The sequence below is a fragment of the Macaca mulatta genome, chromosome 10 (genome assembly GCF_049350105.2).
Source record: "Macaca mulatta isolate MMU2019108-1 chromosome 10, T2T-MMU8v2.0, whole genome shotgun sequence".
Lineage (NCBI taxonomy): Eukaryota > Metazoa > Chordata > Mammalia > Primates > Cercopithecidae > Macaca > Macaca mulatta.
Genome location: NC_133415.1, coordinates 85,849,177 through 85,869,634, shown reverse-complemented (window position 1 = coordinate 85,869,634; position 20,458 = coordinate 85,849,177). Strand labels below are relative to the sequence as shown.

Sequence of the window (20,458 nt, the reverse complement as noted above, 5' to 3'; positions counted from 1 at the left end):
TTGGTGATGTGACTTGCCCAGGACACGCAGCAAAGAGGAGGCAGAGGCAGGATTTGAACCCAGGCAAGCTGGCTTCACAGCCTGAATTCCAATCCCAGCTCTGCCTCCTGACTTGCCAGGTGGCCTAAGCCAGTCATTCCACCTCTCTGAGCCTCAATCTCATCAGTGCAATGGGGACAGTTCCCACCCCCGTCAACTGCTGTGAGGATTAAAGAAGGTGACACAGGGAAGGCTTCTGGGGTAACAGGTTCCAAGTGAATAGAGCCATCTTTAAGCTGCCAAGATTTTGCACATAGCTAAGGTAGGAAGAGCTTTGCCACTTGCTAAACTGTAAGACCTTGGACAAGGGAGTTGGCCTCTCTGTGCCTCAATTTCCTCATCTGTAAGGTGGGGATGACACTTGCCCTCCACCCATAGAGTTATTGTGTAGATTAAATGAGATGGTGTAAGTAAAGCCCTGGGCATGGCATTGAACAGTACTCAGTATGTGCTCAAGAACTCCCCCAAGCTGTGACCAGCTGCCCTCCAGATCCCAAGCTGGTCTTAAACCCCAAAGCCCACCAAAGGGAAAGAATAGCCACACACAGATTTGTCACTTAAAAAAATAAAGAGATCGAAGCACCAGATATTTGTAAGAGCCTTTCTCCTGTTTATTGGCAAGGCTCCAGCCCGGACCTGATCCATTCACTCCTTGTCAAAGGAAGCAGCCACAAGTGGTAGGGCGCCAGGCCCACCTGGCTCCAATCAGGGGGGCTCCTCCATGGGGTGCAGGCGGTTGGTGGTAAGCAGGCAGCTGGCAGGGAAGTCCTGCCATGGTCAGCCAAGCTTCAAGTCCAGCATCAGGGCATTCTGACAAAAGGCAAAGGGGTAGGCGAGCAATGACCAGGGACCACCTAGGCCCAGGGATGGAATGGAACTGGGCCTCTTGCCAGGACATGGAAACCAGTGTGGCGTTTAAGCAAAGGTTGAAGTAGACTTCCCTTGTGACCCTGGGGAGGTCTCTTCACCTCTCTTACTCTCAATTTTCTCAACTGTTAAGTGAGGACAAGCACCCCCACCTCCCAGAGCAGAGAGATCAAATAAGAAAAATGTACATTTACCACTCCAAGCTCAAAGGCTGGCATGCAATGCAAAGCTAATATTTATTGAGTACTTACTATGTGCCTTTAGGTAAATTATCTCAATGAAGCATAATAACAGCTCTATGAGGACAATATCTGTATTATCATCTCCATTTTAAGCACCGGAAAATGGAGACACAGAGAGAGGTGAAGTAATTGGCCCAAGATGGCAGAACAAGAAAGTAGCAGAGTCCAAGTATCCTTCTATGGAATCCTTGGTCAAGGAGAGTTCTAGGTTTTAAAGGGCAGGATTATACTGATGGCCACCTGCCCTCCCAGGCTCTACCCCTTCCAGTTTGAGAGAGGTAGCCTCTGCTCATCACTCATTGGCTGACAGTGTTGATTGACATGACCTTCCCCAGCCCCTCCTCTCACCTCCACTACATCCAGCTCAGCCAGGTTGTAATTCATGGCCAGAAAGTCCGGGAGCGGGAGCCCCACTTGGAGCACATCTGAGAAATAGAGTAAGAGTCATATCAGTCTGACTGCTGTGCAGTTGATTAAAGAGTGGCAGCCTGGGGTAGGGATAGTGGGAAATAGTGCAGTGATTGATTCATAATTCCTGCCAGCTGTACAGGTAAAGAGCTAATAAGCCTGATTTGCCATGTATTTACATCCCAGGTCAAGATGTAGGGTTATGATACGGGGCCGCGTCAGAGCCCAAATTGTGGGAGAGACATTTGTCTTCAGACAGGTGACATTAAGACTATATTCACTTCAAAGATTCAGCAATTATCTTCTACCCCCTTTTAGCTTCCCCCATCTAGAGCCAGTGATAGGGCTTTGAGACCACCCAGGTGGCATCCCTTCTTGCTTAAAGTGCTTCTTGGCACCATGGTCCAAAGCCTTTTGGAGCCCTCACCATTGACAACTGGGATGTAGGCTTCTTCGAGATAGTCGGTGATGAAGCCAGTTAATTCCTTCTCCTGGAGAGAGGAAGAAAGAGAAAATATCCACATTCCATTCAGTCCAGTAGCATTCAACAGATCTTTTCGGTCCTCTCTGGCTAGGCCTGGGGACCACGGAAGTGAATATTAGACACCAAATGGTTTGTCCAGCTGGCATCAAAACTGGGCCTGGCCTTGGCTCTGTTTGGGTAGACCCATGCCCATCACCTCTGCTTAGTACCTATGACATGTGGGGCTTTGGCCCATGGTGCAGGAACAGGAAAACTCAGGATACAAGAGGTGGCTTTGTGGACCCCACTCCTGATCCTATAGAAACTCAGTAGCTTTGATGAGTCACTCACTTACCACCTCTCTATAGCTGAGTTTCCCCATCTTTGAAAGTGAACTGTAATCACACCTGCTCCCAGGTGAGGGTTTCCATGAGGATTAAAAGAGGTTGGATAAAGCATACGATTGCAAAGTAAGTGATGGCGGTGTTGGCACCTACTGGCGTCATGTTCTGTGTTGGGCCCTGAGGCTACAGAGACTAATAAAAATAACAGCTTGGCCAACCAAGGCCAACCCAGGCTGCCACTATTCATGACAATGTTTTTAAAACCAATCCAGGGAGATGTCCAGATTCTATCCAGAAAAGGAAACAGGGATTCAGAGAGGCTAAGGGACTTTTCTGAGCTCACATGGCAAGTCAGGTGCGCCAGGCCTCACAGTGGCCTTGCTCTGTTCATCTGCCTCCATTTCAGGGCCTCGGCCCTGCAGTTCCAAGGGAGAATAGGCCCAGTCTTGTCCTCACGCTGGACCAGGCAAGAGCACTTGGGACACTTACATTGAAGTTGCCAATCGATGAGGACTTCCGGGACAAGCTCAGTAATCTGTGGGGGAGTGGGGAAGCAAGCCAGGTGGGGAGGGGAAAGAACCGTCAGAGCCAGTGGCCCTGGCCCTGGAGAAGGGGGTCCCAAGCACCCCAATGCCTCCCTGATGCAGGAGTTCCCTCTACAGTCTTCAGACCAGGTGCTCCTGAGTCTGCTTGCCTGCTGCCTGTGATGGGACACTCACCACCTTTCATTACAGCACATGATTTCTCAAAGCTCAAACCGGTAGACTGGTTGTGACTCTTCCCTCTGGGACCCCCATTTGTGTCTATTGCTCCTGCCCAAGGCCAGCTATGCAGAGGTTTACAGCCCAACTGGGCAGTCTCAGGTCCCTGCAGGACACAGAGCAGAAGCCCTTCCCCCGACCCCCTCCCCTGCACAATCTCCAGGAGGCACTAACATATGTTGGCACCAGAACAGGCCATGTGATGACCATCTGGTGGCTCTGTCCTTCTGTTCTGTATTCCAGTAACACATCCTCCATTTTCCACTCTGATTCCAAGTCATTCAGATGGACTGAACCCAAAGTCCCTTGGGTGAGTCTATGACCCAGGCCTGGCCAATCAGAGCATATTCCATCTCTCAGTCAAGTGACTGGCTTAGAGTTGGTCATGTGACCCAAACTACATCCAAGCCTTGGTAATTTTGTCAGAACCACTGGACAAGAGGCTTCGCTTGCCAGGGTCACTCTGCCACCCTGAGGGGAGAAGTGCCTGAGAATTTCCAACAAAGTGGGTAGCAAAGTCAAGAGGAAGAGGGAGATAGATTCTCAAGGAGTTTGTTTGTGTGCCTGGATCCAACCACACCTGAAGGTAGACCTACCCCTAAAGTTAGGCCAGGTGTGGTGGCTCGCGCCTATCATCCCAGCACTTTGGGAGGCCAAGGCAGGCGGATCATGAGGTCAAGAGATCGAGACCATCCTGGCTAACATGGTGAAACCCTGTCTCTACTAAAAATACAAAAAATTAGCCAGGCGTGGTGGTAGACGCTTGTAGTCCCAGCAACTCTGGAGGCTGAGGCAGGAGAATGGCGTGAACCGGGAGGTGGAGCTTGCAGTGAGCTGAGATTGCACCACTGCACTCCAGCCTGGACGACACAGCGAGACTCCGTCTCAAAAGAAAAAAAGAAAAAAGAAAGAACTACCCCTAAAGTTTTCTATTATATGAGCAAGGGATTCCCTTTGGGGTTTAAGCCAGTTAAAGTTGGAATTCTCTCTCTTGCAACTGAAGGAATCCCGACAGAATGAATCCTGAGGTGCTTCATTATTAAGGCAAGTACAAGAATTAATAGGGACTGAATGTTAAGCTAAGATGTTTGTAGTACCCTCCTCCCAAAGCATAAGAATAAAATAGGATAATGAATATAATGTATGCAGCCAGTGCCTCACATGTAGAGAGAGCTCCGTAAATAAATGTTAGCTGCTATTAGTATAAGGAAAGGCTTTGTGGAGGAGGTGGCATTTGAGCTGGACCCTGACTCTCAGGTGACATTGGAATGGCATGGGTAAAGGCTTATTAATGGAAAAGGGGGCGTGATGACCAGATTCACTGTAAAAGAGCCTAGGGGAAGAGTGAGGGTAGAGGTGAAAGAACTTGAGAAGGGCCTTGAGTACCAGGCTAAGATTTGGGAAAAGATTATGCAGACAATGGGGAGCCATTGAGGGTTCTAGAGCAGGAAGAGTAACTAGAGCAGCCTCGTAGTTGGGGGTGTGCTAGGTGGATCAGCCCGGTAGTGTGGGGTGTGCTGGAGCAGAAGGCCAAATGTGAAGGTAACAGGGATGCCAGCATGGGGCAGCAGGGTCCTACCTGTCCAAAGAGGTGGCCATCTGCAGCCGGTTCTCACGCACTGAGTACTGGACTTTCAGATTGAAGTGCTGACATGGTGGGGAGGAAGCAGGGAAAAGGCAGTGTGTTCCCCACCATCAGGGCTGGCAAAGCCAGAGATGATCACCCTCCCAGCACCACCACAACTGCCAAGACAAAGCAGGGGATCTTCTCTCTGTCCGTCCTCAGGAACTGAACCCAGCCATCTCCCCATAGCCCCAGCCCAGGCTTCTCATCCCTCCTTGTCCTGAGCCAGGGCAGCACCCCCCAAAATACCTGGCACCGTCAGTAGGTCCCTGCACACATCATACTATTGATCCGGGTCTTTGCACATGCTGGAAACTCTGCCTGGGGTGTCCTCTGTCCCCAGTTTCCCTGGTAAGACTCTTTGTCCCCAACCCTTCTCTGGCAAGCTCCTACTCAACCTTCAAAACATAGGTCAGCTATCACCTCCTCTTGGAAGCCCTTTGTGATTTCCCCAAATTGGATTTGGGATCTCCCTAGGCACCCATAGTCCCTTCAGCGCACCCTTCACTGCCTTTGTAGTTGCTGAAGAATGTTGCAGGGAGGAAAGAGAAAGGAAGGACTAAGCCACTGACCCTCCATTTGCTGGGCTTTCCAGCCATTCAAAGGTTCAATCGCAGAGTCAAGGATCAGACATAATCAAAATTAACTGAGAACCCTCTGATCCATGACTTGGCTATCAACTAAAAATCCCATCTCCAGCCTTGAATATCCAAGCGGTTGGGAATAAACGGGGAAGGGAACGATTTCCCTCACCACTTCTAGGAGAAAGACGGACATTGGAGCCTTGCCCCTCTGCCAAGCTGCGAACATCTCCAGGGTGCCATGGAAGTGTAGCAGGCTCTTGCCTGTCTTCATTGTGACCTTGGGAGGCTTCTTTATCTTGATCTGGGTTGTCAAGGGCGTTGACTTGGGATAAGCTACAGACACCTACAGAAGCCAGAACACTTCACTCAGGGCCAGTCCTTAGACTGGTGGCTTCAGTTGAAATAAGGGCTCCCTCAAGACATGGGTAATTTCTACCTTGGACACAGGAAGTACAACATGCAAAGGCCAGGATGTGTCTATCAGGAAATAAAAGAAACAAAATACACAATCTGGCTATTCTCTAATGGAGAATAGCCATGTTCTAATGCATGTTAGTACAATGCACAAAAGTAGAGCTGTTTTCTACGTTGGACTCAAAAAGTACTTTATGAAGAAGAAAAGATGTTTCAACGTTGGACAAGGAACATGTGGTGTGAGAAGCTGTCTCCCAAGTCCCACTGGAGGACAGACTGGAGGACAATAGGGCAGGACAGGGTGCAGTGGTGATGGGGAGGTGGGGCACTCACTTCAGGAATGAAGCCAGCCAGTGTCTCGGTGGTTTGTGGGGGCAGCTCACCAATCTACAAAATAAAAGTCAAGGTTAGGGTTGCTGGAGTCCTCCCTGGCCCATCCTAACAAACATCTCCACTGACGTAATAAAGTGTACCCTTTGAGGCTCCCTTCATCACAATACTTACCACTCTGGGTTTAACTAAATATTGTGCTTTCTGGGTAGCCCAGGTGATGACTTACACATTTCAGTGCTCATAACTCTTAGCACAAGGTCAAATGCTGAGAAAATGTTGTTGAATGAAAATGCAGGAAGATAGATGGGAGAGTGGTAGATGTGATGGGTAAAGGGGATGGGTAGATCTATTTGGAGATGAATAGACAGATGAATGGGGAAATGGATAAACAGATAAGTGGGTAAATGGGTGGGAGGATGATGAATGGATGGATGGGTAGGTGGAAATCTAGGGAAGAATACATGGATGGATGATGTGTGGATGGAAAGATGGGTGGTGGATGAATGAAAGGAATGGTGGATAGGAGGATAGGTGGATGGGAAGATGGTGGAGTAGAATGATAAATGGATGAGAAAATAGATGAATGGACTGATGGGTGGGAGGATGGATGAGAAGGTACATGGATGAATGGTAAACAGATGATTGGGAAGATGAATGGATAGATCAGTGGGGAAAGAATGGACAGGTGGGTGGATGGTTGGATAGATGGATGGCTGAATGAGTGGATGAGTAGGAGGATGGATAAGGTAAAGTTGGGTGGATGTAGTGGTGTCTGGGTGGTAAAAGGCAGGTACATACATTCATTCATTCAACAGTATCAGACTTTGATACTGGTGGATGGATGGCCAAGATATTAGAGATGCAGGTTGATAAACGGTTGGTTGTACGGACAGATGGATGTACAGATGAGTAGATGGTAGTTATATGGACAGAGGGATGGTGGGTAGTGAGATGAACTGCTGAGAGAAACTCAAATCAGTCCTGCATCTTCCAGTCCTAGTGTTGCCCACAAGGCCAGGATAATTTTCATAATAGAAAAACTAGGCAGGGACTGCATTGTAATGGACAGAGGCAGATGGGATGGGGAACTGAACAGCTCACCATCGTATCCTGGACATTCACATGAAAGGACTTCTGCAGAAGGGCAAGCTCTGTGGAAAGGAGGGTGTCTGGGAGCAGCAGCTGCGACGAACCTTCAGCATGACCCTTGGGGAACACGAGGGCCTCCCCGGCATCAGCAAGCTTGATGGGTTTGCTGTTTTGCTGCTGCACCACAGGCTGTGGGGCAGCGGGAGAGAGACACTCAGCCTTGGCCAAGAGGGACGGTGGCCAGGAGTGTCTCAGTCCTCTGAGCAAGTGGGGCTCCAGCCAAACCCAAAGTCAGCAAATCAATAAATGTTTTTAATAGAACCACAACGGGCTACAGTGGGCCAACCCTCCCAGTGTACAGGTGGGTAGACTGAGGCCTGGGAGGATAAGGGAGTCGGTCACTAAACCACTGGCACTTTCTCCTAGCACTGCTTTGGTAGCCTCAGTTGCTCTGAGTGGTTGGGGCCTTCATTTATTCAGAACATGATTTCTGCCTTGTTCTCAAAAGAAAGAGGCAGGCGGAAATGGACACGGAGCATGTAAGAACCCTGCTGGAGGAAGACTTCACAGGGAGGTGATGTCTTAGCATTTTACTTCGCATTCCTGGAAGATGCATCTCACCCCTTCACCTGGAGCTCTGGAGATCTGGGTGAGGGCCCAATTCTGACACCAACTCGCTGCAGAACCCTAGCCCAGTCCTACCCTCCCGCTAGGCCTCAGTGTTCTCATCTGTACAATGGCAGGGTACAACTGGGTGAGCCACTCACTAGGAGAAGCAAACAGCCTAGCGGGCAATATGAGTGTGAAGTCAGCAGCCTCAGAAGCCAGCTGGGGCACTGAAGGTTCACATTTAGAGCAGAAAGAGGGAGAGGCCCAGGGCCCACAAACACACTCATGGCATTGACCTCCAGGGCTTGAGGGGCCTCCCTCCCTCCACAGCCCTAGTCCAGCCACCTGTCCTGGCAGAAGCAGCACCCACTACCCAGACCAGTGAGCCTGAGACCCCAGCCCCCAGGTGGCCCCTGTCGCTTACACTGAAGTCCAGTTGGATGTAGCTGGCTGTGGTGGCCGGTGTGGATGTCAGGACATATTTGATGGTGCCCATCTGGCCCACGGGCATGGGGTCTGTGTGAAAAGGAGGTTCCACTAAAAGAGGCACCAACCCCAGGAACAGCCCAGAGAAGCTGGCACCAGCCAGCGGCTACCTACGCCTGTCCCTCCATGTGACTCAAGGCAAATTGCTTAGCACCTCTGGGCCTCTGTAACTTCATCTGTAGAATGGAGGCCATGGTGCCTGGCCTGGAAAATCACATCACTCAGCCAGCACAGAGCTTGAGAGTTCACCAAGGGCCGTCACTGCTTGGACCTTGCAACAGACTGGCATGGTCAGGATTATCAGCTCTATTTCACAGCTGAGCAAACTGAGGCTGAGAAGAGTGAAGTGACTTTTCCCAGTCCACAGTGCTGGGGACATGAATGAGTTTTCTTCAGTCCCAGTCACGGAGGTTTCCTCTCTCCCATATTGGGACCCCAAAATGATGGAGGCAGTATATCCCCTCAGCAAAGGTGATTCAGGCATTACCACCAGCGGGATTACTATATAGGCATGAGGCTTGTGGATGAGCAGAGAAGGGCTGCTGTCTCTGGAGTCTTGTGGGGCTTGGGATGCAATATTGGATAGGGAGATGAGAGAAAAGGAACCCAGATTCCCTGAGGACTTCAGGCTTCCCATTGGGACAGTGGGGGATTGAACATCATGACCTCAAGCCTCCTCTAGTCCCAAGGCTGGGCTGGAAGCAGGCACTCGGATGGGGAATGGGACATAAAAGCCATCTATCCTGATGTCCCCAGGTAGGGGCAAGGTGTGAGCAGGGCTACACTCACCACTGAGGTTGGTCCACTTCCTGTTCACATACACCAGGACCGCATCGATGGCAGGACACATCTGGAAGCAGAGAAGGCACTGGGCTGAGAGGGTCCCTGCATGGAGAGCCTCCACACAGCTGAATGGTACTCCATGGGGCATCCCAAGAGCCCTGGTGGGATAGGAACTGGTGAGAAAACTGAGGTCCCAAGTCCCACAGAAAGTCAATGGCAGACCCCGGACTAGAGTGCAGATCTGTTGACCAAATCAAAGTCTGCAAAAATTAGCAGGGACTCTTTCCCTGGGACTGGACATCAAAGCAGGGTTGGCAAGCTGTGCATGCAGGCTGTCATTTTCTCCTCCCCTGTTCATGGCAGACATCACTAGATGATTGTGGCACTTTCTTCCACTGAGCCAGCCACAGTCTCAGAACACTTCCCAGCCACTATCAGCCAATCAAGGTCAGCACCAAACATGAAATGCATTTGCCAGCCCTTGCCTAGGCAGTCCCAGCAACGAGGGGTGGTGGCTTTCTCTGGGCCACTCACCAGCCCAGGGAGGACCTTGTGCAGTGTGCTGTCCAGGAACTTGTTGACCACCTTGGGCAGCATGCTAGATGGACACAGGCAACAAGGATAGGTGAGCAGGTGCATCAGGGCAGGAGTTTAGGCACAGGATATGAAGGGGCATGGTTAAGGAGGCTCCATGGCTCAGGAAGTGATATACTGGGGGGTATAGCAATATGGACCAGCCTTCCTCCCCAGCCACAGAGCCCCTCACTTGCTAGGCAGGTTGGTCTTCACGCTGACCAGGATGACCTCACAGCCCTCACTCTTGAACACAGGGAGGCCAGTCTCCTCGTCCCGCAGAAGCTGGTTGGTGGCTGTGATGTTCAGGGCCACAATGATCTCCATGTTCCCTCCCATGAAGCTGGAGGACAGAGCAGGCAGGCACCATGGGCATCTCTGCCATGGTGTCCACTCTCCCTGCCTTCTCTTTGCTCACAATCTCAGCAGCTGAGAGGGGGAAAGGGTAGGAGACCACTCCTACAAGACAGAAAAGGGGCTGGGACCTGCCCCAGGTTACACAACCAGCTTTTCTCCCTCCCTGCTTGTTTCGGTGAACCCCTACACATCCTTTAAATTCTGCTTTGCTGTCATTGCCTCCCCAAAACCTTTTCTGACCATCCCCCACCACTGCTCAATGCTTCTTCTGCCCTAGACCAGTCACTCAGTCTGTGATTGTGCTTAGGTTTGGTTCCTGACAAAGGTAGGGACCAAGTCTACATCATCCCAGATTACAACACTCAGATGGTACACAGTAGGCACTCAATAAATGTGCATGTAAGGATGAGACAGGAAGGCTGTTCTCCCCGCTGCCCCTCCCCTGCCACACTCACCTCTTGCCAGTGATGGTCATGCCTGTGGACACACATTGGAAGATGCCCACTCCAGGTACAAAGTTCAGTGTGATGACGGGCAGCTGGACATCCTTCACCTTCAAACTGGGAGGGACGGGCAGCCACACCAGTAAGATCTGAGCAGGCAAGACCCAGGACCTCCACCCACTTCTCCATCACTTTACTGGGAGGTCTTTCCATAACCCCAGCCCCCCATCCCATGTCATGGGGGTAAGCCTGCCTCATGGGGCCATTATGAAATGCAAACAAAAGGCTGGACATGAGTCAATTTGTATATAGAAAGTACTCATTATATGGGAGGTGGGACACATGGCTGACTCTGTGTGACCTTGGGCTGTGTCATTTCCTTATGTGGGCCTCAATTTCCCCATCAACAAAATGGGAGGTTTGCTTAGATCAGGGTTTCTCAAAAGTGGCACTATCCATGTTTTGGGCGGGATAATTCTTTGTCATGAGGCTGATTTGCTCATTATTGGATGTCTAATAGCATCTCTGACCTCAGCACACTAAATGCCAGTAGCATTCCCCCAGTCCCCACAACTTGTGACAACCAAAAATGTCTCTGGACATTGTCAAATGTCCTATTGGAGGCAAAATCACCCCTGGTTGAGAACCACCAGTTGAGATCCAGGGTAACAAAATATGTAGCACACATACCCCAACTTGCCCATTCTGAGCTCTTGGCAGACATTGCTGGTTGATCACAGTCCTAGTTCCTGCTGAGTGCAGATAGTGCCTCAGAGCCCTCCCAAGTGCATCGTTTCAGGCAGCCCCTACTGATCAATCCCTCATGGCACTGGCAGAGGAACCAATTTCCTCTTGTCATTAGATGATTGTTGACACCTTTCCAGCTCTACCATTTGAGGACGTTTTCATTTAATTTCATGTACATTCAGTGAGCTCATGTTGCATGCAGAGTTGAAATTTGACTTTCCAACCTCATTTCCTCCTCAAAATTACCCTGCTCACTACAGGGCAGAAATTTTCCTCAGTGAATGGCTGAGGAGGTCCAGGCACAGGCAGGAGCAGCGACCTACCCAAGGCCACACAGCAAGACAGCACAAGGCAGGGAAGAGACCCCACGTCCCTCACCAGCTCCCTCACCTGGCCTCCTGAGATCGTGGGCACAGCATTCCCCACCACCCTCTGCCCTAACCACCACCCTCCAGCTCCCCTCACCCCCAACTTACTTGGTGATGCCCTTGATAGGCTTCATCCCTGGCTGTTTCTTGCCTGCCTCAGCTGCCATCTTCTCCAGGATATGACTCTCATCCATGGCGCTCTGGACCTCTGGAGTGGAGACACTTAGTTGGAGAGATTATCCCTGGGCCAGTCTCTCAGGCATCCCAGGCCACTCACAGTCATTGTGCCCCACCCTGGGCTGGACGATGGCAGAGACCCAGAGATGAGTCCCACCGCGCCCCAGCCTAATGGGGGAAGATGGAGTCACCAGGAACGACAGTAACAAGCTGTAGGAGCCACACGAGCATTTAGGCAGGAAGAGAAGAGCTGGGGAAGGCTTCCAGGAGGAAGCGACAGATCAGTTGGTCCTTGAAGGGGGAATAGTAATCTTCGGCAGGAAGCAAAGGGATAAAAGGTGTCAGTCTGGGCAGAGGGCGCAGCAAAGTGCAAAGGTGGTTGGGAAAGAAGATGGCACAGTGGGAGGAAGAGGACAGATTCAGCATGGCTGGAGGGTGAGGACAGACATGACAGAGAAGCTGGAGCAGTTTGCAGGGGGCATGAAGTGAACCTCTTGAACCCTAGGGTATTGATTTTGTCCTGTGGACCAGCCACTCCCAGGCCTAGGTCACACAGCAAGTTGTTGCTGGGATTTGACCCTTGTCTGTCACTCCCACAGCCCACTTGTGGCTAAACACCCCTGCCATCAGGGCCAAGGAGAGACTCCAAGGGAGCAGGATTTCCAGCTCTGCCTCTAACTTGCAGAGGGAGCATGGGAAAATCATCCCATTTTCTCTGGTCCTTGGTTTCTCCCCTCTGTAAAGTGGGAAAATAATAATCACTCTTGCTTATAAGTTTACTTTGAGCTCACAGGATGCCCCAGGATGTGCAACCATGAGCAGCGACTACCTACCATCTACCCCAAGCACCACCTCCCAGCCGCACGCCCGGGCCCACAATCTCACCACGGTTCATGATGTCCATGCCCAACCGCAGCAGTGCCCCAGGGTCAGCTCGCGCGTGGGTCAGCAGGCTGCAGAGTGCCAGGCACAGGATCCGCAGCATGGCGCCACCTGTGCCGAGGGGCCTGAATTGGGTGCAGCCCACCAGACCAGACCCTGGCTCCCTAGGGGACCTCCTGTCTCTGAGCAGATTGAGCCCCCTGGATGTTTCTGGGGTCCAAGAGGCTTTGGACTCCAGCCAGTTCAGCAAACATAAGCACTGCCCTCTCCCAAGGGATTGAGGAACCCCCAGATTAAACACAGGGCCTCTGGAGCCACGCCCAGGTAGCTCATTTCCCTCTGTAAGCCTCAGTTTCCCCATGGGCATGATGTGTTCTGACCAGCCTGCAAGATGGGGTTAGAGGAAGGTTCAACTGCAGTTTTTCATGGGTTCAAGGGCAGTTCAATGCTGGAGCCACAGAGAGAATTCCAGACCTTCCCTGAGCCCCACACTATGTTGTGGGAGTGGGGAGTCCTGTGTTCCCACCCTGATCCTACAGCCAGTGCCCCACCCCGACCTCTTCCAGCTCAGCTCACTTCCATTTGGAACTCAGAAAGCTCAACTCTGAGCTCTGAAAGGCCCCTTGAGACATCGCCTCCCCGATAGAGAAACCGAGGCACAGACATTAGGTATCATGGCCAGTGAACAGTGAACTGAGTAAGGACCTCCCACCCCAGACCTTTTCAGGTTCCCAGGAAAGTCCTATCCCAACCTTGGGCCCATAGAAATCTCTCCCTCTTACTTACCAAGACCTGAAACTCTCCCAACCAGGGACCAAGCATATATTTCAGTTTTGAGCTTTGGCTGAAAAGAATGAAGGCAGGGCCCCTGGGAGCAGGGCCTGTTTCCACCCAGAGAGGGGAGGTTCCGGCCAGACTCTCTTGCTCTCAGCAGGCTAAGTCACTGAGGGCTCCCCTAATGCACAAACTGAGATGGGCCCTTACCATGGGCCTGCCTTCCCAGTCTGAGCCCATGCCTGCATTCATTCACTCATTCACTCATTCATTCATTCACTCACTCATTCACTCATTCATTCATTCACTCATTCACTCATTCATTCACTCATTCACTCATTCATTCATTCACTCATTCACTCATTCATTCATTCACTCATTCACTCATTCATTCATTCGGCTCACATATATTGAGTGTCTTCTATGTGCCAAGCAGACTGGGCTTGTCTTTTTTGTCTCTGTGGCAGAGACAGCCCTGCTCCTCCTAAATCCTAAAGTCTGGCGGGGAATGAGAAGCAATAGCGTGGGATGTGGGATAAAGGGGTCAGGAACAGACTCTCTACGGAGGAGACATTTAGGCTGAGACCTGAGGGATGAAAAGGAACTTAAGTATCAAGAAGCGTTCAAGCCAATAGTCAATATTCACTACATGGAAGATATATCTGGGTTTAAAATGATCCACAGTAGCGCTTCTCGACCCCCGTGAATGCACAGGTGTGTGCCATGACATATGCTGATGTCCCTGCACACCCCATGTCAAATCTTTTTGAAAATCATCCCCAAAGGGGCTGTGAAATTCTGAGCCAGGCAACAGAGCTGGGAGGGGCTTGGTGAAGGTCTCCTCCAGCCCCAGTCTCATCTCACAGATGGGGTGACTGAGCCTCACCAGTCTCCCATCCCCAGGCCAGAACTGATGCCAGGCGGTATGGTCACTCGGTGCAGGGTTGTTTTTTTTTTTTTTTTTGCCCTCTCAGAATAAGTGGCTTCAGGTAATGTGGTCATGCAGGTGTCTCTGGGACAAATGGCTAATGCTAGGGTTTTGTTTCTGAATGTGCATGTCCTAAGCTGTCCCTCCCTTTTAGAATGCCTTCCCTCCATCCATCTATCACCGGCTCAACCCTCAAGTCCTAATTTCAGCCCTTGCCTTATCTACCACGAAGCTTCCCTCAACCCCTTACTGCCCCTGTCCTCAAAAATCACAAATTAAACCTGACCGTGCAAATAATCCACCCTACCTGTGATGAGTGTTTCCTGCTACCCCCAACCACCCTCATCCTTTGCTCATGGTTTCTCCCACCAGAAGACCCTTCCTCCCTTTCTCTGCCTGGCACATACTCCTAGATGCCCTCCCACTCCTGGGTGCCCAGCTCGGCTCTGAGCTCCTACAAAGCAGAGCCTGGGGTTCCCCTCCCTAGTCTCCCTTCAACCTCAGATGGAGCCCAAGGGAGACCCATTTGATCTGCTGTCTCCTTGATCTTTCCGAACTCCTACAGCATCGGAAAATTGCAATGCCCAGTGGTCACCTGTGAGGTGGGGAGCACTGGTTGGAGGTGAGGACATAGATCCAAGCCCTGACCCTGCCATCCATTTGCTGTGTGACCTCAGGCAAGTCTCTTCCCCTCTCTGGGCCTCAGTTTTCTCATCTGTAAAATGATGAAGCTGGATAAGACACTCTCTGGGGAGAGTTCCACAGGTAGGGGACTGTCCTTACCTTGCTGAGCTCAGGGAAGTTCTGCAGATGACTGACCCCTTCCTCCTGACCCTGAGCTGAGGAAGCCCTTATATTCGGGAGCCTGATTGGTGGCTTGGAATAATTAAGGGCTTAATAAGGCCCAGATAATTATCTAGAGGCTTGAAGAACAGGAGCCCCACTGCTCACGTGACGTTTCAGTCTGTTCCAATGTAAATAGCATGGAAGACAAGAGTGGCTGGGAATCCCGGTGGCCGCATGAGAGCGGGTACCAGGGGCAGGATGTGGCTGCGCAAGTGGCCATCAGTGCTCACACTGTACCCTCTCCTAGACCCAGCACCTCCCACAAGTCTGGGCACACAGAGGGCATGCATTTGTTTCTTCAAGAAACATTTATTGAGCACCTACTGCGTGCCACGCCTGTGCAGGGCACTGGGTTTATCTCAGTGAGCAGGCAATTGGGCTTCCTGCCCTGAGAGAGTTTCTGGAGGCCAAAGGGGGAGATAGGCACTGTGCAAGTCAACAACCGCAAAGCCTATTGTTCCCGAGGGAGGCAAGGGTGATGAAAGCCACTAAACCAGAGAGATGGGACAGAGATGGAAGAACAAGGTGATCATCAGAACCCGGAGACCCGTGAGCAAGGGTTGTTGGAGCTGATGCCGGGGGGTGAGCAAAGACAGCTCTGCAAGACGGGAGCAAAGGTGTTTCAGACAGGGGCCAGCAAGTGCACAAGGCTTAGGAGATGCTGGCTGAGCCCACTGGGGTTTGTGTCCCCCAAGGTTCATTCACAGCGGGCACAAGGAGCTAATGGCCAAGTGAGGTGTCTTCAAAGGGAACCCCTGAAGATGCTATCATGCAGTACAAGGTCGGGGGGTGCTTTCTCTCAAGGTCCAAACCTGGGAGAAATGAATGCGGGGGTGACTTCAGAGGCACGGGGGCGCCAGCCACAGAGCTGGGACCAGGTGGCCTGGGGGTTTTCAGCCTCTGTTCTGCCCATCATGAGCTTCTTGGGGAGGCTTGGCTCGGAGGCCCCTTGAGGGCTTTTGTGCTTGAGGAACAGTCCCCAGGAGGCTGCTGGGGGCCTGGGGTTTTCTCTTTCCCACCCCACACGGACTCCACAGGTCCAGGAAGATGGAGGAAGCCACTGTGCTCGTGTGCACGTGGGGCCACTGAGGCGAGGGGAGTGAGGGCCTGCCTGAGGTCACAAGCCGCGGCTGAAGCCAGGCCGGGAAGGGTGAGAGCAGGACCCAGGGTGGCCAGACGGTCTCTATCTCTACCCTGATCCAAGCCCTGAGCTGCAGGAGCCAGGTCCACAGATAGCATCGTCTTATCCCTGCTGACCCGCCCCCGACAGACAGACAGACAGGACTTACATCCTCTTACTGCCCACAAATCCACCCCGGTGTGTCTTGACTGCAGTTTCCTGGCTCTCCCTGCCTCCCACCAGAGCCATCTGGGTATTAAGGGGCGTATTTGGGGTGGAGAGCAGAAAGGACATGGGGCGGGAGAAACAGGAGAAACCCCTTGAATGGGTTCAGGGACCTGGCCCAGTCCCAGCCACTGCCCTCGCAAGCTGTGTGGCCTTGGGCAGCTCCCTCAACCTCTCTGGGCCACTTTTATTTAATCCTCTTTATGATGGATGAGGGAGTAGAACTCTATGCTGCTGCCAATAACAGTAGGACCCATGTACTGTGCATCCCCCCTGTATCAGGCATCATGCTAAGTGTTTATTTACACTCACCTACTTAATCCTCAGAACTACCCTATGAGGCGGGCGCTTCAGCAATTTTCTCCATTTTATAGTTAGAGAAACTAAGGCTCAGAGAGATCAAGTCATTTGCTCAAGGTCATACAGCGAGTGAATGGCACAGCTGGGGGTTGAATGTGGATCCAAGGGCTCCAGAGCCCAGGCCAACACCTTCCAAGGCATACCCAACAGGGCTCCTCTCTTCTCCCGGGCCCCAGAATCGCCCTGCCTGGTTCCTTATAACACCCTCCCTGCCTCCAGCTCTAAATTCAGTCATGCTTCCAGGAGCAGCTGAGAATCCTTCCTCCAGGGAGCCTTCCCTAGCCTCCTTTCCTCCCTGTAACTCTCAGACATTGGAGACCGGGCCAGTCCTGAAGCTCAGTGTCATCTTTTCCCTTCCCCACTGACCCTCTGGGGACCCAACACAGGGGACTCCAAGTCTAGCAGCCCTCACCTGCCTATAAGGATAGGGCTGTCCACATGGCCTGCCCAGGGCTTAGGGTTGAGGCAAGCCTGGGCCAGAGCTCCACCATCTATGTGTCCAAACAAATCACTCGCCACACATTTATTACGCACTTGTGTGCTGGGCTCTGGGAGGGGTCAGGGAGGTGCGGTGGAGAAGGAAGCCATGGACACCAATAACCATGGTGTGCAATTAAAGGGCATCAGAGTGATTGGGGAGGAGGGGTTTGGAGACTGAAACAAGGCAGGCAGGTCACCCCACACTGTGGCCAGGGGAGACTGCATCTGAGCTGCTGCGTGGGGGTAGCAGGCTCCAGTAAAGACATCCCATGTTGGGCAAAGAGCCTAGCAAGGAAATATGCAGGGTAGACATTCAGGGCAAAGAGTGGGCCATGCAAGTGGACAAGTGAGAGATTTGCAAAGGAACCCGAGCTGGGAAAACACAGACCTTTTCTCCTCTGCCCCATTGTGTCAGTTAGCAATCTATTACCGCCCCTCAGCTCCGAAAGCACCTTTCAGTGTATGTTCCATGATAAGCAATGGGACTCATTTAAGCATTTCTCCTTTACAGTGAGCATGATGTCAACCTTTCTTAGGAGAGGGCAGTGCATGAGGAAGAGGCTTCCTGCAATTTCCAGTGTGGGTTGTGGTTGGCTATGTGAGTGTGTGCAGGTGAAGCCTGTCCCAGCCATGGGTCCAGAACTCAATCCCTCTGCAAACTTGCAGCTTCAGCCTGGGGCCAGCCCTTCCAAACGGAAATCAGAGCTACTCCCCATACCCCCACCCATCTGGCCCAGCCCCTCCGAAGGCCTCCTGCCCATGCCAGTGCCCAGACTCCTCTGTAAGTAGCCCCATGTTACCTCTATCCAGTCACCTGTAGCCCAGAGAGCCACACCCTGAGCTGTTCCATGTGCAAGTCACACCCCAGTGCTCCCCTCTTTCGTCCCCCCATGCTGCTTGCACACTGGTTCCCAAGGTCTTAGTTGCCTGTTGTTTGCCCAGAAACTCTAGGCCAGCTCAGGTCATCTCCAGCCTGGCCACACCAGCCAACATCTGTGCTATCCAGCAGGCTGAGCAATGTCTTCTCCAATGAGGCCTGAAGCCCTTCCGAGTTTGTCTTTCCTTGGGTACTCTCCCTCAGCCCTAGAGGACCATATAGAGTTTCCTTATGTCTTGCAGTGACTCTTTTATCATAGTTAATAACTCTTCATGTTAAACTTCCCCTGTTTGAGCTCCTGTGTGATTTCTGTCCTCTAACTGGACTCAGACTGCTACACCCATTTGTCCCTCTCAGCAGCCAGAGCCCATCAGGCACCTAACTGAATGACCAAAGGGTGTCCCTTAGGATTAGGGCAACTCTCTTTGGACAGACCACCAGCTTCCTTCAGGGCAGGGAGCTTGACTCAGGCATTTTCATTCCCCCTTCTCCTAAAAGAATATGTATTATTGAAATAGGTATATCATGAGTACAAACAAAGCCTGGCTGGTTGGAAAAAATGACTGAATAAAAGGGTGGATGGATGGATGGATGGATGGATGGATGGATGGATGGACAGATAGATGGGTGATGAACAAATGGATGAATGGTTATATGGTCTGATGGGTAGTGAGTGAATGGATGGATGGTTGGATGATGGACAAATGGATGGATGGTTATATAGATTGATGGGTGGGTGGATGGATGGATGAATAAATGTATGGATGGTTATATGGATTGATGGATAGTGAGTAGGTGGATGCATAGATGGATGGATTGATGATAGACAAATGGAGGGATGGTTATATAGATTGATGGGTGGATGGATGGATGAATGGATGGATGAACAAATGGATGGATGGTTATATGGATTGATGAGTGTGTGGGTGGAAGGATAGATAGATAGATAGATAGATAGATAGATAGATAGATAGATAGATCGATCGATCACTGGACTGACATATTGAGCTCCTAATCTTTCCCTAGGTTATTAACTTTATAGACTATGGCTCTATCTTAAGATTTTTGTCTCTTTCATACTCCAGAGCACTCTGAGTGCCTGGATCTCCCTTCCTTACTTCTAGAACTGAGCCTATTTTAACCCTCAATAAAAGTAGGATGAATGACTTAATTAACCAAATAACCAAATGAAATACAAGTCACATTGTCCTGAGCAAACTCATGGGGGTGGATTTTCCAACCTGCCCCTTGCCACTCTCTCAGTACCACCCCCAACCTGTTCTCCACCACCAAGCCTCCTGGCTTGGTCCAGTCCCTTCAATCTCTCACACTGGAAACTTTAGGAATGAACCTGAAACCTGAACCCTCACAGGAAGAGTGGCTAGGGTCACACTGTACCAAAGGCTTTGCCTACTGGTGGTAAAAATTGAGGCACCTTTTACTCCCCAAAGGAAACATAAACAGAACATAAATCCCATATATCTAGGCAGGAAGGAATCCTATCTCCGGCTAAGAGATTAACTTATCAGGGTTAGAAAATCACATGACTTTGACTTGCTGGCATTTACATCCCTTGGCGTTTCTTAGGTCATCTTGTCCTGTGTGATTCACTGGGTGTGAAGGGCATTCAGAGGGAAAAGGGGTTAGACATGTTCAGTGTGACCAGAAGGGCAGAGGCCTGGGAAGCAGATGTTGCCTCCTTAGGACAAAAATCTTGCTCGTAACTGGAGTAAACCAAAGACGGGGAAGCTGCCTAGGAGAGCAATGAACTCCCCATTACCTGAAGTTTGTGGCTCAGGGACAAGGTCCAGCTCTGGGAGCCAGAGAATGGGAGAGGGACACAGACAGCTCATGTCTGGATTGAAGGAAGGTTGTGTCACCATCCAGCTCTCAGACACCATGCATTCCCCTCCTCAGTGGACCTTAGTCCCCACATCCATAAAATGGAACTCCAGTCTCTGCCTGCCTGATTCATGGGGCTCCTATGAGGTTCTAGTTACAAGATGGGGCAAGCCGCCAGGCAAGGGGCACTGTGCCCAAAGTGCCACCATGGTGCTCTAACTTCAGACTCATCCGTGTGGCTCTCCAGGGTCCTTTTTCAAAATAGGAGCTCCCCCAGGCAAAGAGGTGATACGGTCAACAGGGATGTCATCAGCAGAGATGTAATCGACAGAGATGTGGTTATGTCTTCTTCTTCTCCCAGGCAGCGTTGGTGGCTCCAGGGACAGACAGAACCTGGAGACTGCATGTAGGGA

At 51.3% G+C, this 20,458-nt stretch overlaps 1 protein-coding gene across 4 annotated transcripts; it reads right to left on the bottom strand.

Annotated features, from left to right (window-relative positions):
• Positions 1-626: 626 nt before the first annotated feature.
• On the bottom strand, positions 627-20,347 carry BPIFB6 (BPI fold containing family B member 6). 4 transcript variants are annotated; one of them, XM_077951453.1, is made up of 16 exons: positions 13,380-20,347; positions 12,597-12,704; positions 11,643-11,742; positions 10,432-10,536; positions 9,813-9,962; positions 9,581-9,644; positions 9,053-9,113; positions 8,202-8,293; positions 7,181-7,357; positions 6,080-6,133; positions 5,502-5,675; positions 4,704-4,771; positions 2,853-2,898; positions 1,984-2,047; positions 1,497-1,573; positions 627-849 (listed from the first exon to the last, which is right to left on the bottom strand). In XM_077951453.1, the coding sequence occupies exons 2-16, from the start codon at positions 12,694-12,696 to the stop codon at positions 817-819; spliced, it is 1,365 nt and encodes a 454-aa protein (XP_077807579.1). In that variant the 5' UTR covers positions 12,697-12,704; positions 13,380-20,347; the 3' UTR covers positions 627-816. The 4 variants fall into 4 exon arrangements, 2 of the variants coding, with proteins under 2 accessions (XP_077807579.1, XP_077807578.1); XM_077951452.1 differs by having other exon boundaries at positions 12,597-20,347; XR_013399782.1 differs by lacking the exon at positions 627-849 and having other exon boundaries at positions 1,501-1,573; positions 2,707-2,898; positions 12,597-20,347.
• Between the last annotated feature and the right edge of the window lie 111 nt (positions 20,348-20,458).

Excerpts from the sequence above, each read along its gene's own strand:
- BPIFB6 (XM_077951452.1), bottom strand. The coding sequence starts at position 12,960 with ATGCCCATGGGGAAACTGAGGCTTACAGAGGGAAATGAGCTACCTGGG. Across the intron at positions 9,963-10,431 it reads ATGACCATCACTGGCAAGAG|CTTCATGGGAGGGAACATGG; the intron begins GTGAGTGTGGCA and ends TCTGTCCTCCAG. Across the intron at positions 2,048-2,852 it reads CATCGATTGGCAACTTCAAT|GAGAAGGAATTAACTGGCTT; the intron begins GTAAGTGTCCCA and ends TCCTCTCTCCAG.